This window comes from Microtus ochrogaster, chromosome 24 (genome assembly GCF_000317375.1).
Source record: "Microtus ochrogaster isolate Prairie Vole_2 chromosome 24, MicOch1.0, whole genome shotgun sequence".
Lineage (NCBI taxonomy): Eukaryota > Metazoa > Chordata > Mammalia > Rodentia > Cricetidae > Microtus > Microtus ochrogaster.
This window is the reverse complement of record NC_022024.1, coordinates 4,494,107-4,512,240: the sequence shown is the minus strand read 5'-3', so window position 1 is coordinate 4,512,240 and position 18,134 is coordinate 4,494,107. Positions and strand designations below refer to the sequence as shown.

General features: G+C 45.8%; 1 protein-coding gene across 1 annotated transcript in view; it reads right to left on the bottom strand.

The window, feature by feature from the left end:
- Window positions 1-18,134, bottom strand: part of Ppm1h (protein phosphatase, Mg2+/Mn2+ dependent 1H) — a 268,610-nt gene that overhangs the window by 83,115 nt on the left and 167,361 nt on the right. The window contains exon 5 of the mRNA XM_026784469.1: window positions 953-1,037. Coding sequence (XP_026640270.1) covers window positions 953-1,037 — 85 coding nt within the window. The remainder of the gene's footprint in view (window positions 1-952; window positions 1,038-18,134) is intronic.

The window sequence follows — 18,134 nt, the reverse complement described above, 5'->3', positions numbered from 1 at the left end:
ACACACACACACACACACACACACACACACACACACACACACACACACACTGTAAAATAATGAAATGTTTGGCACCCCCTCCTTGTCCCCACAACTATCTACATTGCTAAGACACATAGGGAAAACTGTCAGCAACACAGATCAGTCTGTTCATAGAGCTGAAGGGCGGGGGCACTACTGCAGTTTTCCTATCTCATAGGAAAACATTTCTCCCCACAGATCTCTGCCCACTCTGCTGATTCCCAGAGACTTTAGTCCCCAAAGTAGCTAGGGACTTGGGATGGCCCAAAGTTACTTTTATCTAAGACTTACTTTTATGCCCAACATCTTGTTTCTGGAGTTCGAGGACAAGGAAGAGAATTTCACTCTGCTTTTCACAACACTTTGCTTTTGAAGGGGAGCATAGGTCTCCAAAGACCTCCCACTATTTCACCCCCAAGAGGATTGTCTACAGGCAGAATTTATTTCAATGTTGAAACAGGTTTTTTGACACCTGCATCGTCCCGAAGGGTTCTGAGCCTTCCTGTTTGAGTGTGAACTTGTATGGCATATCATCGGGGATTTCAGCTGCTATGAGAAGAGGCTCCTTCTGGTCACAGGACTGATCGTGAGACCTGCAGGAGCTCAACTGAATTGCAGGCCAAGGATCTGCACTTCTCAGAATGACCCCTGGGTTCTGCATGGTGACCCAATGGAAGAAGAGCACACTGAATGCAAATGGTTGCAGATGGGAGGCAAGTTAGCTGCAATAATGATTCATGGAGGTGCTGTGTGTCTTCACACGCAGTCAGGATATGTGATCCAGAAGGTGTGTGTGGGGAGGGGGGAGTTAATACCATATGTCGTTTGGCTGTGGTGGGGCTGCTCTCACGTCACAGCAATGCGTTCCTGTCAAACAGTTCTGACACCACCCCCAACATCACTACCCTCTGCCAGACCACATGACTCTTACCAGGTACTGAAGACGCTGACGCTCAGTCTCAGGGGTGAATTCCGACGACATGGGGATGACTTCTCCATTTCTGATGATTATGGCCCTGGAATGGGAAAAATGCATCAGCTGCCGGCAAATGCATAAAGAGTCTGTGAGAACCACTGACATGGTTATGCAAGATGTCTCCTGCTACCCGCCTGCCCAGCAGGTTCACTAACACCATCTCTGGATCCCTTGCCATGTTGGGGGCATCTCTATTCTAGGGTACTGAGTTCTATAGTTAGCAAAGGATGACATTTCTTTTGCTGCTACCTGGACCCATTGCCTTAATGCCCAAGCATCCAACCCTACACATCGTAAATGTTGAAGGATTAAATAGACGAATGAATGAACAAATGAGTGTTGTAATAGTTGTCACTCTGACTCAGTTTGTCCAGCTGAACCTTGTGCAAGCACAGTAATGCTCTCTGCATAGTCCAACTCAGCTGCTTCCAACCCAGCGCGCATGCCAGGCATTTGACCTGTGGCTAACCTGCAGCCTGGGAACCACATTTATAATGCCATTTAACCTAAGAAGTCTGATGGGGCTAGTATCTAAGGTACCAGGCAGTGCAGAGCCAAACTCTTGGGAACTCCAAGGACTAGTGAGCAGCAGCACTGGTCTCCCTTGGGAGCACGGAGGAAATGCAGAATCCCAAGTTCTATTCCAGGTTCCTTATCAGAACTGCCATGGTAACTAGATTCCCAAGTGGTCCACAAGCACGTTAGGAGCTAGGCACTTCTGGCCTATACTAGAGTTTCTAGGTTTATATCCTGGGATCTAGAAAAAGTTGCTCTTACCATCTTAAGGTTCATAAAATTCATACATTCCAAAAAGTCTGCCCAAGACTAGTACTCAAGTACTAGGGAGAGCAGGGACCCCCAAAGCAGATGTCTAAAGCAAGTTTGTAGGACCAATAGGTAGGCAATGCCTTTCCTGGGTCTTTGGTGTTTCTTGTCCCCTGTGCTTAGACCTTTCGCTGTTAAAGGAACCGAAGCCTTACACGAAGTAGGCAACCACTCTATCAAGGAGACATACATAATCCCAATTCACCAAAGCCGTTCTTGACAGTCCCTTACTAGTGTGTGGCGGAGGTCATTTCATACTATGGTACTGAGGGTTGAACCCAGGGCCTTGTGTGTGCTAGGCAAGCTCTACCTTTGGACCACATCCTCAGACTTTCCGACATGTTATCCATGAGCCTAACAAGAATCTTGCTGAGCTCTAGAGAATACCTTGCAGACTCTTTCAACCAAGATGCCCTCGGGGAGCCACTCTCTATCTCTGAAACAACCGTCATGAGTGGCTTTATTGACCACGACCCCATGCTTGATCTCTTACCACCTGTGTTCCACTGGCTACCATCATAGGAACCGGTAAAGGGGTACAGCTTGGGACAACAAAAATATTGGACTTTTTAATGAATTTATGACCCTGGGAAAAAAATAGGGAAATAGGAAAGGTCAGGGAAGCTAATTCTGGGAACATATCTCTTGCTGTGATATTCCTTATTATTTTCCTTACTACTTAAAATGTGATAAAATAACAATTTCTTCTTAGAAAAAAAACTAGCAATCATTTTAAGTGCAAGTGTCCCCTCCACCATTCACAACTGACTATGCCTTACTGTGCACACTTCTTAATCTTAATTATTGGTGGGAAACAGCTACCATAATGAGCAAGGGATCTGTAGGAGGAAGGTCTGGGGCCATCAGTGTATCCCCCTTACACGTATCCTGGGAGGAGCCAGCATGACTTTCAAGGGTATGGACTCAGAACCTAAGTCTCGGGAGATCAGGGTCTAGTCCATCTTGTTCTCTGTTATTCTAAACTGACCACGGTGCCTGCCACATAGTAGGCACCTCGTGACTATTTGCTGACTTAAAGAGCAGGTGAAGAAAGTCACAGAAGTTTCCTTGGATAGGGAGAAGAGAGAGGACCAGCAGGTAGCTGTGTTCACTGAAGTATCAGTAGCCTTGACATTGCAGATCAGAGAGCTCTCCAACAGGAAACTCGCCAGCTCCCACTAGCATGTTTTCTTCAGTTTCGTGGCTAGTCTGCTGGTGATGGACCACCTCAGTCCTGCCCCCGCCCCCTGCCAACATCACTATCTCCATTCCTAGATTACCAGCTTCTCTCTGCAGTGTAAAACCATGCTCAAAAGAGTGCTGGAAAACCACACAAAATCAACTCAAAGCCAACCAAACAATGTTCTGTCAGTCTGAAGCTCACCCGAGACTGCCCTGTTCCACTGAACCACAGTTTCTTCATTAACAGCAACTAGACTCAAGGTCTCTACTTCCTCGTTCCCGCTGTTCTCTCAAACACTGCTGAATTTACTTCTAGACTCCCTGTCCATCCAGCCGCTGACAACACATCTATAGCAATGGTCCGCAACCTGTAGGTCATGACCCCTTAGGGGGGCACATATCAGGTATCCTGCATATCACATTAAAATTCCTAACAGTAGCAAAATTATGGTTATGAAGCAGCAACAAAATAATTTTATGGTTGGAGGTCACCACAGCATGAGGAGCTGGGTTACAGGGTCACAACCTTGGGAAGGTTGAGAACCACTGGTCTCCAGCATCTCTACGGGACATGTCACTGTTCTGAAGGCCCTGGTAGCATCTGATCCCAACCTTGGCTCTTACGCCCTCCTCTTTCTAGTTTCTTTTTTACATCTCTCCTGACTCTATGGATTGTTCTTACCCCACAGGCAATTTCATTTCCTTGCTTTTTGCCCTAAGGCTAGGCGAGACTCTTATATCTCCTTATTGCCTGCAATGTGTCTCTTTACAAAAGATATCACATTTGTAACCCTGTCTATCTCCCATGCTAGTCTGTAAGCTCTTACAACAATCATGCCTGACTTAACCACCGTTATAATTCCAGTACTGCACACAGCATCATGCAATTGTAGGCAGAACTGGCTTTATAACTTCAGAGCCCAGTGCAATATAATCACAGCACCCCTCGTTTAAAGATTGGAAACTTGGGGCTGGGCAAATGGCTCTTTCAGTAAAGTTCTTGTCACAAAAATCTGAGGGTCTGAGTTTGGTCCTCAGCATCCATGTCAAAGAGCCAGTACTGTAGTGTGAATCTGTCATCCCAGAGCTGGAGAGGTAGGGACAGGAAGATCTAAGGGGTCTGACTGGTCAGTCAAACCACTGAGTTCCAGGTTCCGTGAGATACCCAGTCTCAAAAAATAAGATGGAGGGGCTAGAGCGATGGCTCAGCAGTTAAGAGCAATGACTACTCTTCCAGAAGACTTAGGTTTGAGTGAGTCCTAGCACCTACATTGAGGTCCTGAAAGGTCTGTAACTCCAGTCCACAGGATCAGAGACCTTCTTTCTGCCTCCTCAGGCACTTCAATAGATAGATGAAGATGTAAGTAAAACATCCATATATGTAAAATAAAAATAAACGAGAAAGATGGAAAGCAATTGAGGGTGGAACCAGACATTGACTTCTGGTTTCAACATGAACACATGTACATATATACATACAAACATGCATGCACATGTACACACACACACACACACACACACACACACACACACAGAGAGAGAGAGAGAGAGAGAGAGAGAGAGAGAGAGAGAGAGAGAGAGAGAGAACTGAAAAATTCAAGATCAGGGTATTAAAACAAATGTGGGATTCTTCTGATAGTGGGGTTCTGTGTGACCACCAATGTGGTGGTTAGAAAGAAAATGGCCCCCAAAGGGAGTGGCAGTCTTAGGAGGCTGGAATAGTGTGGTTTTGTTGGAGGAAGTGTGTCATCGTGGAGGCTGGCTTTGAAGTCTCATATATGCTCAAGTCATGCCCAGTGCCTCAGACCACTTCCTGTTGCCTTCGAGTCAAGATGTCAAACTCTTAGCTTTCTCCAGCACCATGTCTGCCTGCTGCATGCCACCATGTCCCACCATGGTGAGAATGGACTGAACCTCTGAACTGTAAGCCACTCAAATTAAATGTTTTCCTTTATAAGAGTTGCTGTGGTCATGGTGTCTCTTCACAGCAACTGAAACCCTAAGACACCAGTTCTGCCCACTTCTTACCCATGGGTACAAGTGTATTTTTTAATTAACAAAGTAAATATGTATGTTTATGGAATATGATAATAAATATCTATAAATAATATGTGGAAATTACAGGTTAACTGGCAGATCTACTAGCTCTAACACCTATTGCTTCTTTCTGATGGGAACAACACAATTCTCTCTCTCTCTCTCTCTCTCTCTCTCTCTCTCTCTCTCTCTCTCTCTCTCTCTTGAGATAGGGTCTTTCTATGTAGTCCTCACTGTCTTGGAACTCAGTATGTAGACCAGGCTCCCAGGAACTCACAGACATCCACTTGCGTCTGCCTCCTCAACGCTGAGACTAAACGTGTGCCAGGCCTACTCACAATTATTTTTACTAGTCATTTTGAGAATGCACTGCCCTGAAGCACACGAGAGCAGACTCCTGTCTCGTTTTACCCACATCCCCATCCTCCTCCACCTCCCCCATCCTTCTCAGCCTTTGCCACCACTATTCTATTTCACACAAGAATAAGAGAAAACATGCTACAGAGAGGTGGTGGGCGTGTGTGTGTGAGTGTGTGTGTGTGTGTGTGTGTGTGTGTGCGCGCGCGCGCACGGCAGTGTGTATATAAGGTCTTGCTGTGTCGTTCAGTAAGATCATAAGCTTCCAACTCTTGCCTCGGTCTCTAAAGTGCTGGGGCTGTAGGCGCATGTCACCACACCTGGTTCAAAGGCGGTTTTGAGGCATTCCTGTCATCATGTCACATCCCCTCCCTTTCCTGGCAATTCCCTTTTCTCCCACCATCTGGTTCCTGCCTCTATTTCTAGCTCTTACCTCACTCTTTCTGTTCCTCTCACATCTCCCAATGGCCCACCTACTCCACGCTAAGTAGACTCAGAATGCCTCCTACTGTCCTCCTGAGCTATCTTCAGTGCCCTTTCTCTGTGACCCCTGCAGAAGGTCGTCCCATGCCTATCTGTGCCTCAGCCCTTCCCAGTACCAAATGCAATTTGTTGGTTTCGGCGATGTTTCTAACTACACTAAGGGTTAGGCAGAACTCGGTCACTTTCTCTGAGTCTCTAGTGCCCAGGGCCTGGCATGTGACAGATAACAGACACAGCTGTCTGCTGAGGGATAAGTGACTACATAACCAGACAGTGGTGTGGACTTGGGTGGACGTATCCACACACAAAGTCCCAACCAGGTTTTTCTTTGGAAGAACGTTACTAATTGTATATAGCCTAAGCAGTGACGTGGCTCACCAGGTAAAAAGCTGCTTGCCTCCAACCCTGATGATCCAAACTGGATTCCCGCAACTGACTCTAGAAAATTGTCCTTTGACCTCTCCCTGTGTGCTAGGGCATGCTCCACCTGTGTGCACGTGCACAATACACAAAATAGGTAAAAATATAATAAAAATGTATAAAATTTGTACATCTTCCCAATAGATTTCACGAGAAGATGGCAGGTCTACAAGGAAGTCATCACTGAGAAGAGACTTGAGGGACTAGGGGTGCGGGGGAGTGAGGCAGGGATATCTTTTCATGAGGCAGAAAGTAGCAAGGCCAGCAGTTTTTCCTTATGCAAACATTTGTGAGTTTCAAATACCACGTGAGTATCTGCATTCATCCCAGTGTAACTACCCTAAGCCTCGCCTATTACTTCCCTTGAGTAGGTAATCACATCCAAATTCCACTCTGTGCGCTTGCGCACACACACACACACCCCTTCACTTCTGTTTGAACTACCTACCACTTTGTCTTTATGAGACACCCATAGATTAAAGTGTGTGGCTGCCAACCATCCTGCTCCCGCATTGTGGTACCCTTCCTATGCAATGCGTGGCTTCCCTTTGATCTCTCTCTCTCTTTTATCTCGCTGATCCTTGGGATTAATGTGCCAGAGTGCTGGCCTCCCCGGGGGCTTAGGACAACACCAGGAGAGGGTTCTCAAAGGGGCCAGAGTGGGCGTGAAGACCAGCAAATCTCATCCTCAAACATCGATAAAGCAGAGGACGCCTGGATTAAAGCGACATTCTCTCATCACAGCCTCTCCATTTCTGTATCTTCTTCACTATTTAGAGGATGATTTCCTTGAGGAAAAATCAAAACAGAAGAAATGCTGAGGCAGCAAAGAGGGCCAAGGAGAGCTAGGCCTCTTTTGTTCCCTCTAGAGCCTCAGGCCTGAAGCCTTGGCTATTGCTTAGGTCAGATTTTAAATGATATTCCATTTACCCTTTCCGCTTAGCAGAAATAAGTGAGAAATTTCTGGAGATTTCTATCCCCCCGTAGAGAGGGGGAGTGGGCCTTCAACATGTTCCCTGATGTTAAGGTCAGCCTTTCATTCGGAGACGCAGCTGAATCTGTGTTTTCTCTGCAGTGCAGACGGTGTTGCTTAGGGCATGCCAAATGACCAGGGTTGATATTAAGCTCTTATGAGTCAACTGGGTAGTTTTTAAGATATCGTCCCCCCTCCAGCACTAGCCACACGAAAGGATAAAGGTGATTTACTCCACAGGGAATGTCGAGTTTAGAGACCAGGCTCTGAAAAGTCCCTTGTCTTCAATCTTCCAAGGTAATAGTTTGGAATGAAAAACACCCACCTTTTACTACTTTTCTGAGTGAAAATTATTTAGCTAGTCCCTTCAAGAAAACAAGAAGGGGATCTGGGGCATTCGTTTCAAACAGTCATTTGATTTTATGATTTCCCGTAGGGAGATCACAGTCAGGGCTGTTAAATCTCACATCAGTGTGACTGTGATGTTTGTCCTCGGAGTGGGACCCACAAAAGCCCCAGAAGACATTTGGTAAGCCAGCAAAAGAAAAGAAAAACAAGACAGAAAAAGCCCTAATGAAAGTAGACCAGGCAACATACAGAACAGACATTTCAAACATTGGCTAAATACATGAAAAGATGGTACGTTCTCAAGAGGCTGGGGAAGATGCATATAAAGTCAAGGTAGTGCTGGAACACCTGCAAAAATCAGTATTATACAGTCATTCTCAAAGGGTGAGAACAGCTGTTGTAACCATGAATGGAAACGGTTACACACGCAAGAACTACTGAAATGAACAGTCACACATCCAGTGGTTCAGCCAGCTCACTTTGGGATATACAGGCTCCAAAATTCAAAGACTGTGCACAGGATACAAAGAGAAGAATTCAAGCATTGATGTTCCTTCTTGTGGCCAAGACTGGAAACAGCTTGAATATCATGAGAGCAAATGGTGAATGCATTGGTCTGGACAAAGTCATATTTATTTTTTTAAAGAATGAAGGGTATGTTTCATGACCCAGAGGAAGCTCTGATAAAGTAAGCAAGAAAAGCAAGTTGATGAGTAATGCATGTATACTTGTGTTTTGTGATAAGAGAAACTATGCGCACGTTTCTCCTTACATAGATATACGTGTATATATATATATATATATATACACACACACACACACATATATGGAGATATGTAGATATACGTATATCTATATATGGAGAGAGAGAGATAGTCTGATTCCAGGCTAAACCTTCACATGTGGCCATTCAGGCCCAGCCACAGGCCGCTGGAGAGGCTTGATCTGGAAGGTTTTTCTGACCAGCCTTGGTGCCCAAGTTGGTGCACAGTGGTTTTTGAGCACTGGTCAAGACCCTCCTCCTGCAACTCCAGACTCTGAACTTGGTGGAACTGAGATACTTTTTGGAACCAATCCAGTCCTTTGCTGCTCTTCTGGCTTCCATCCTTGACTCCAGTCCCTTCTCAAGAAGTGGCAGGAGCCTTTAGTTCTGAGCTCGTGGCCTCTGAGCATCCACTCAGCTAGTGGTCAGCACTTGGTGTATCAGATGGCAGACCCTTGATTGGTGCCAGGCTGGGCATCACTCAGCGGAAGGCTGTGAGCGGGCTGAGTTACCTGCAGGATTTTATCTAGTGAATAAAGTCTTGGTGATGACAGTGGCCTCTAACAGCTTGACACTACATAATTCCATCTGATGAGCCGGGAGAAAGCTATGGAGATGGGCTAGAGGGCTAATTGTCCTTTATGTATTAGACTTAGACTGTAATAGGGAACGTGGTCCTTTTGTAAAATCAAAGAAGACGGTCTCTGCTCAGATTCGACGGCTTATTGCTGAAGTCCATCTTTATATTCACTCACCTTTCAAAACTACCAGGCTCCAGGACCTGGGTGCTGCAGTCACCAGTCCACAGGTTCCGCCAGTGGCCCAACTACTCCCCTCACATTACCTGGCATTTAGACATAAATGAGAAAGTATTTCTCAAGAGCTATCAACTGAGAAGCTCAAAGCCAAATTTTGTTATAAAAATATGAATTGGTCAAACCTGGAAATGTCTGACTCTTTTCTATCACTGGGTTTTAGGAGAACTCTCAAGAGTGGGTTCAGAACTGGCAAGAGCTAAAAGGGGGAAAAAGTACAAAAAGAGAGCTTGAAAGACTAACTGATGATGATTTGCTTATGTCTGGCTCTCAGTGGTAGCCAAGAGGGGTTCTCCTGTCTTGACTTCACAGCCTGAGGGGTCTGCCCTGATCTGATTCAAATCCCTCTCTGGGCATCTAAGGGCACTGGAGCTTGTATCCATGTGTGATTTATCCAATGTTGCTACAAGGAAACAGAGAAGTTTCCTTGATGATGCAAATAAAGCAAAACACAAGAAAGCATCTTCCTGCTCCCTTGCCCATAGGGACCTCTAGGACTAAGGGTCTGGGAGCGGAGGTTGTGGGAGATATTCTTGCTGGGAGGTCACACACAGCAAATTACATTTTTGCAGCTTAGAGCCTATTCTCCTGCTCCAGGGCAAGCAAACTCACCACACACAGTTGGCCTGCTATATAGTATCTGTAAGTGCTATATCCAGAGATTCAGTGCACTGTGGATAGAAAATATTTGGTGTGTGGGGGAGATATGTCCATACTGTAATATACTTTTCTTACCATTATTCATCCCCTAAACAATAGAGCACAGCAACTGTTTAAATACCACTTAGATATTATGAATAGTGTAGGGATTTCAGGTACGCAGAGGATGTGTGCAAGCTTACATGTAAGGAACCTGCACTGCTCAGATTTGTATATATTGTTGTGGGTGACCAGGGCCCAGTGCACTGGTACTGAGGGGTGACTCTATACTAGGTGTGTGCCACCCACAGGACAGCAGCCCGTCGCCTCCCGGGGGGGCCATCAGGTTTGATCTCGTCTTCACTGGGAAGTTGTGCTGGTCAGTCGTAGACCTCCTAATAAATAATAACAAGAATAAAAGCTTCCGGCTAAAGGAAGCCCAGGAAAGTTGAGAACTCATAGAGGAGACTGGGAGAATCAGGTAGGGCAGATACAGGGGTCTTTGATGGGCTCTCAGTTGTGCGGAGAAGGCCAGGAGCTGCTGTTGTGCCTGCTGGAGAGTGCATTCCAGAGTGTCACCTCCCAGCCCCTCAAGTTAAAGTCATACACTGTCCCCACCCCCAGCTCACAATCAAATGATTCTACCAATAAGTGTGGCAAGGAACAGTTACATACACTGCTTGTCAGCTTCAAGACAAGGCTTTGTTTGAGAGCATGCACATGCACACATGCACGCATGTGCACACACGCGCGCATGCACACACGCGCATGCACACACACGCACATGTGCAGACACGGCCAACTTAGAAGTCATTTCTCTACAGAGCAGGAATGGGAAAGGAGTCAAAAATGGCCAGGCTGTTGGGTCCAAGAAGAAGGCAAAGGTATCTAAGAGTCTAGTTTCCACAGAGCAAGAGGCATTAGAACCCTCCAAACAGGACAGAGGACAAAGATCAACTCAGAACCGAAGTTACAATCCAACTTCGGTTTGTCATACTTGGCTTCCCCCTCTCTGCTCACGGGGTTGCTGGACATTAAAGCCAAATGCCCCAGTCTGAGGTCTGAAGGAATCCTAGTGGGGCAGAATTTCACTGCCACTGCTTATCATGGAATCTCCAACCCAGCCATGTGCGCACCTGAACGTGCGCCTGTGTAGCTGGAAAGGAGGAAAGCTCTACCGGATGAGCCCTCCTGTCCCCGCATCTATCTTTGCCGTTGTAGCTGTGGTGGCACTGGTGGTGGCACTGGGAATTGAACCCGGGGCCTCGCAGATGTCGGGCAAGAGCGTTTACCACTAAGCCGTACTCCAGCACATTTTAATTTTGTATGTTTTGAGAGAGGGTCCTGTTAAGTTGTCCAGGCTAGCCTTGAATTTACTCTGTAATCCAAGCTCTCATTGAATTTGCGATCCTTCAGCCTTGGCCTGGTGAGTAGCTGGGTTTGCAGGTTCATACCACCAAGGCCTGGCTGGGCTGTAAATCCTGACAGTTCAAGTAGGAAGTTCCAATGCATTTCAATACCAGAGCATCACACGACAGGCTGGAGACAAAGGCTGACAGTCAGCTCCTCTTCCAGCTCAATGACCTTAGCTATGAGTGACTGGTGGTGATGAGGCTGTGTGCTGGGATGGAAACAGCCTTGGTCTGGAGAGCAGAATATCCTAATCTTGTTCACTGAAGTGTCTCTCTGAGAGTCTAGGCATCCTTGACTTGAAAGGAAGGGGTGGGGTTGGGGACTCTTGTGTGCTTATCAGTTCTATACTGCAGCTCTCTTGGAAGAAAGCCTGGCACTAGTGGGGTGGAGAGATGCCTATAGTGCTTTAGTTGTCCCTTCTCAGGAGGAGGTAATCACCACGATTTAGATTCTAATAAATAAAAGCAAATTCAGAAGCCACCCTTAGTGTCATCCTTAAATCAAAAGGAACAAGGAATCCATTACTGAGCAGGGCCCAGATACAATTTCACCGCTGTCACCAGTCCCCTTGGAAGGCAGAACCACAATCGAAAGGCATCTCTGACTCCGTTAAGAATATTCACGGGATGCTCTGATTCCATTACACACGTTCCAGCTGAAAGTGATTTGAAACGCAACATTAAACCATACATTCCCAGAATGGAGGAGAAAAGCCAGTACAAGGTGACAAAGAGAAGCCATTTGGAAAAGCCTTTTTGACAGTGTAGATCAATTCCAAGGGCTGACGGGGAGGCACCTGTTCTAGCCGGATGCACTAGACCTTGTATCGGTGTGGCAGGAGTGGCTGGCCATCTTGTCAGAAGCATTAGAGATTTGTTGCTGGGAGGAAAAGCAGGGCAGCTGACAGAACCAGCCGGGGTTGCCCCTGCCAGAGGACAGCCAGGCTGCACACGCTAATTAGAGGTTGCCAAAAATAGCAGGAGGAAAAAAAAATCATCTCAGTAGCTGAGAGCTGGTTTGGGTGTATTCCTGCTCATTCCATTTGCAGAACGGCTACTAAAGACCTGTGCACATACAGTGACTCATTTACAAAAATCCTCCCAACACACAGGGTTCTTCAGCAAGCAAGCCCCTAAGAAATGGACAGGGGAGCCTTCTGGAACAGCATGAATAAGTGCTCAGTCATAGCGGGATAACTAAGTCCATGTTCTTTGCTTTTTTCCCCTCCCACAAACCACTCAGACTGCGTCCATACCACCCAGAATCATTTCTCAAAGTTACCATTCAGCTCCTCCATGCAAGCGTTTGCTGCAGCGGTATCATGCAAATCTAACACATGGGCACAATATTTTGCAGAGCGGGCAGAAAGCCTCCTGGCCTTAAAGTTTTCGTGGTGGAATACTACAAAAAGTCAAAGGTTCCCCTGTATATTAACTTTGGGCTAGTTTGCTGTGTTTGACTCCATGGAATCTACCCGGTGAAATATATATTTCAGTAGATTTTTTTGTGTACTCACATGATTGAGTCACTGCTGCCATTTTTTAATTTCTAGGACATTTTTTTTTTATCCCAACCCCAAGACATCATTCTTTGTAGGAATTAGAAACCACTCTTCATTTCCCCTCTCTCTACCAACCACTAATCTACTTTCTGTCTCCATGGATTGATGTATTCGGGACATATGATATAAATGGGCTTGGATAATATGTGGTGTTTTTAAAAACCTTATTTATTTGTGTATTAAGTGCTCTGTATGGATGCCTGCAGGCCAGAAGAGGGCATCTGATCCTATTGTAGATGGTTGTGAGCCACCATGTAGCTGCTGGGAATGGAACTCAGGACCTCTGGAAGAGTAGTAGGTGGTCTTAACCACTGAGCCATCTCTCCGGCCCAAATATGTGGCTTTTATTAACAGTTATATTCACCAAATGTATGTTTTCAAGATGCATTCGTATTACAGCATGCATCCCAGCTTTATTCCTTCTCATGGCTGTGCACAGCTATCATAAGACTATGCCTAATTTTGCTTAACCATTTATTATTTGGTAGACGTTTGGGTCCTTCTCTTGTTCCCTCCTTTTCTTGTTGCCTCTGTGAATGGTGGAACCGTGAACATGTGTACTGAAGTTTCTTTATGAATATGTTACCAGTTCTCATGGCCCTCTCTACCTGTGGTTACAAATAGCTCACCGTGAATGTGTCAAGGTAGGTGTGACATGCGGAGCCGGAAGCAATATCCTAGTGATACCCGGCATTAGTCGCTCCGTTGTTAGATTTGTGTCCGTCTCTGGCCTCTTTACTTTTAAAAGGCCGTGCAATGGAAGCAACTGGGAAGAGCCCCAAGAGGAGGAATAAAAAGCTCAAGGGGTGGAAAATAGATATTCCCAGGGACGTTAAAGCAATCGTGTCAATTTTGTCCCCCGGTAAGTAAAGAAGTGGCGATTGGCTCGCATTCTCCGTCACATGTTTGAAATGGTTTTGTTCAGAGAGAACTGTGGGTGACCCAGTTAGTTCTTCATGCTCAGAGGGAGACAAACAAGTGGAAATGTTATTTAAATCACTCCAGGAAGACAGAGCGGTGGGAAAAAAGAGCTGAGTTTCTTGGTCTTCATATTACACATCCAACAGAAGTCATGGCTGTCTATCCCTGAAATTCTTCAGGTCAAGAACTCTGTCTACTATATTCATTTGGCAAGAATTTTGTCATTCACTCTTATTTTTGTATGATACTATAAACCAGGTACTGGCCACTTGAAGGCAAAGCTGGATGGGTAAACAATTAGATCTAGCCTGTAGCTGACGGGGAATGGGGCATTCTCTTTACCACTGGAAGCCCCCACTGCAGACAAAGCACATGCTTGACCCAGCAGGAAGAGCGTTGCCCGCAGCCAGGTCACACTGCCAGCCAGCTCTGCAGGGCCTGCCTTACTGACAGTTCTGCTTACTGACAGTCACCCCAGACTTAGCAGAGCCTCAAGGAAATCATCTCTCATCCGCTGACATGACCCATTCAGCTGGGGTTTGGAGATGGCTGGGGTTGGAGCTGAAAGCAATCAGAGACTAGAGTCTAAAGACAACTTCAAACTATGAAGCATGCTGGGAAAGTAGGTTAGCTACTCTGAGACTCAACTTCTCCAACTCTCCCCCCCCCAAAAAAAGGACAACACCTCTCTCTTTGAATTAAATAAATAGATATGGAAAGGCAAAACAAAACTTCCGATATTGCTTTTCAGTGATGCCGAATAAATCATTGAAGGAAACTCATTTGTACAAGTCAGAACAATCAATTACTTGGAATTTTAGTCATCTGAGTACAATGTTAACTGTCCATAGCTGGGGTCTTAAGGAACTATATGAAAGAAGAACAAACCCCATTTCGTGGTCTTCCTCAGAAATCTAATGAGAACACAGTATGATGATCTCCGCTCTTATTTCCATACGTGTGTTGAGATTACCTCACAAGCTCAAAGACGGGAGATCCAGAGGGGAGAAAGGGACATTTCTGCTTTCCTCATTCAATAGCTTTAAAAATCCACACCAGTGTTAATAATACTGTCAGTGTCTTCGGTATTTCCCCAAGCATATCTGCAATTTTAAATTCTATTTTAACTAACAGATATAAAATGTTACCATACCAAACTCCTTTTTCCTGCTACCCACACAACACAATTTACTCAAAGATCTTGAGTAAAGAACCTTATTTCCTAATAAGAAATAAGACAGGTGGCTGTCTGGAAAACAAAAACCCTAAGAGATCACATATGTAACTTTTTTTTTCAGTGTGGGAAGTGAAGAAGAAAAGGCCCCAGGACATGTTAATTCTTAGCTGGAAGTTGATACCATGCTCCACAGGTGCAAGGAAGGCTGGCCAGGCTGGAGAGGGACATGTGTTAGTCAGGGCACAAGGCTGAAGCCAGGTGGAAGGGCTAGCGAGTGCACAGTTGGAGAGGTGGAGCCAGTTCCCAGGAATGAGGTCAAGGCTAGAAAAAGATTTGGCAATAATCATGTCTACACAGTAGATAAAACTATGGACTTGACCAGGTAGGCTTGGTGCCACACATCTTTGATCCTAGCACTTGGGAGGCAGAGGCAGATGGATCTCAGTCAGTTTGAAGCCAGGCTGATCTACATAGTGAGTTCCATGATGCCAGGATTACACAGATAGACAGTTTCAAAAAGAAACAAACAAAATCAAAAATAAAACAATAACAACAACAACAACAACAACAACAACAAATTCTGGGCTTGAAACACATGCCTCCTCCCACGTGTGGGTCAGAGTCAGGGCTCCATGCCCTTGGTTGAGCCACAGCTTACACAGTGGGTTTCGCTGCCTGGACCCTTATCTCCTACTCCTGAAGCCTTATGGGATGAGAGATCAAGATTATTCCCTTCTGGGAAAAGGCTCTGCCAGGCTGCTCTCTGATTGAATTGTCTTTTCCGAGATGCGGAAGTAGAAACAATGGGAGTTGAGACTGCGAATGGGGCTGCCCAGGAGAGGCCAGGCTGCCCTTCCTCTTTCTTCTTTTTCCTTCACTCTGACTATTCTCTTAGGGGTTGTCAGGTCAGAGGGCTTAGGTACGCATGTGCCTGCTATCTATGCCACCGGTGCTGATGCAAAGCTTGGGGGTTTTCTTGTCCTGTCTCATTTCATGTGTGGGTCTCTTATTTCTCTGGGACAATTCTATCACCAGGATGAGGAGAAAGGAGGCAAATGGGCAATTCTAGTCCTATACCCTGGATGTGATTTTAATTTAGACAAAAGGTACTGGGAGGTCCCAGTCTGCCTCAGTCTGACACGCCCCTGGATTGGGGTTTAAGGACTGAATTTATTATCTATAACGTATGTTCCTCTACCTTACCCCGTCCATGTATTTTCCTGTTCTAGTCTTGGTTTTGACAGGCAAGACCCAGAATACTTTTGAAAATTACATGTTTCTAGGTCTCAACTTCACAGGTTGCTTCACAAGGTTCCTTCCTTGACCTCCCAGAAGCCAGGCTGAGTTTCCACTCCTCTCTGCAGAATGTTGTTGCCCCAGTGTTTTCCTAGTGGGAAGGCTCCTCGCACAGGAGACTCTTTGACATTTACACGTGAAGAAATATGTTCCAGGCAATATATCTTCCCCATGTGCAATCACTCAGAACGCTAGCGTGGGGTTGTCTGAAGACCGCATCGCCTCTAACGAGAAACTGGCCAAGGATACAGCATAACGAAAATGTTCACAGGGTAAAGCCGAGAACAGACGTGTCCTTACAGACACGACAGGGACCACACAAATGACCTTCTGCAGTCCTATCTGAAAATTGAAGTGATTGAAGAAGAGACTAATTGGGTGCTGGAGCGTAGAGGTGTGTATGCTCATGAATGACAATGCAGACTCAGTTTATTTTCTATCTTCTGTCAGGATGAGGGTGGAAGCAAATGAAGTTAAACCTAAAGACCACGACAGATGAAAACATTACAGAGATGAAATATGCTGCAATTAAAAGATTAAGTCCTCTCGCTTGTTCAGATGACCTCTCAGGGGCTCCAAACCCCTCAGAAAGGGGCTGTCACCATGCTGGAGGGAATGAGAGGAAGACAGGAAAGAGAGACTTTCAAAGTTGACAGGCAGGTTAACCACACCCGGTTTTCAATACTGGTGACAGTGGTGTATACAAGTTATGAAGGGCAAACCTGACACCCGTCGGAGAAAACTGTCAGTGTAGATCATTAAACACAGGCTTGCGAGCTGTCAGAGAAAAACTGTAGCCACTGTGGTGTGTGGGCCCTGAAGACACCCAAGTCCTGTCATTCCCAATTCTTCCGCCGGTGCAAGCCAAGGCTACAGGCACAGGACTGACTCGAACTTTAGGAACCAACTAAATCGGTCAGGATCTTCGGTTGGCAAAGAAGACTAATCAGTAGGATAACTAAAAACAAAGATTAAAAGCGGTGAAAATGTTTACAAAATTAAAGCCTTTATTTAGATGCATCAGACAACTGTGGTCAGCTCTGCAGCGAGGATGTTCAGGAAGCAAAAAGAAGGTTTGAAGACCACCTCTTTGAGGTGAGGCAATGGGTTCTTTCAGTTCTGAGAGGTGCCAGGTGTGGAAATCTACGAGGGCTTGGAACAGAGAACACGCAGTGAGGGACTCATAGTTAAGCCTACCTGATAGAAACAAGGGGTCTTTCCTGGAGGGACTAGCTGGCCAGGGGCGGGTCATGACGGGAGCCATTTGATGGCAGGAGGAAGAATGAGTTCTCGTGTTTTGTGGCAAGAATGTGATGTCTTCTTTCTTAATTGTATTTTAAAATCTGTATGCAAATAATTTATGCCTTGCATAACAATAAGGTGGCTTTTTAAATAGAAGAATATTTTATGAAATATGCATAAAGGATGTGAAGCAAATTCCTGAAAAGGGTGTACCCTTCTATAAAAAAGGGGCACACTCTAGGGGACATTGAGACTTAACTGACCTGGTGACACTGACGTGCACAGGGCAGGTAAAGGGTCTTATGGGGAAATGTAAGGAAAAAAGGAAGGGAGGAAAGAGAGTGGGTAGCCAGATCTCAGTGGGTACTAACCGGGTCTCAGCGGGCACTAACTGGGTCTCGGTGGGCACTAACCGGGTCTCAATGGCTACTAACTGGGTCTGAGTGGCTACTAACCAGGTCTCAGTGGGTACTAACCAGGTCTCAGTGGGTACTAACCGGGTCTCAGTGGACACTAACTGGGTCTCAGTGGCTACTAACCAGATCTCAGTGGGCACTAACAAGGTATTAGTGGCTACTAACTGTGCCTCAGTGGCTACTAACCAGATCTCAGTGGATAATAACTGGGTCCCAATGGGCAGTAACTGGGTCTCAGTGGCTCCTAACGGGATCTCAGTGGGTACTAA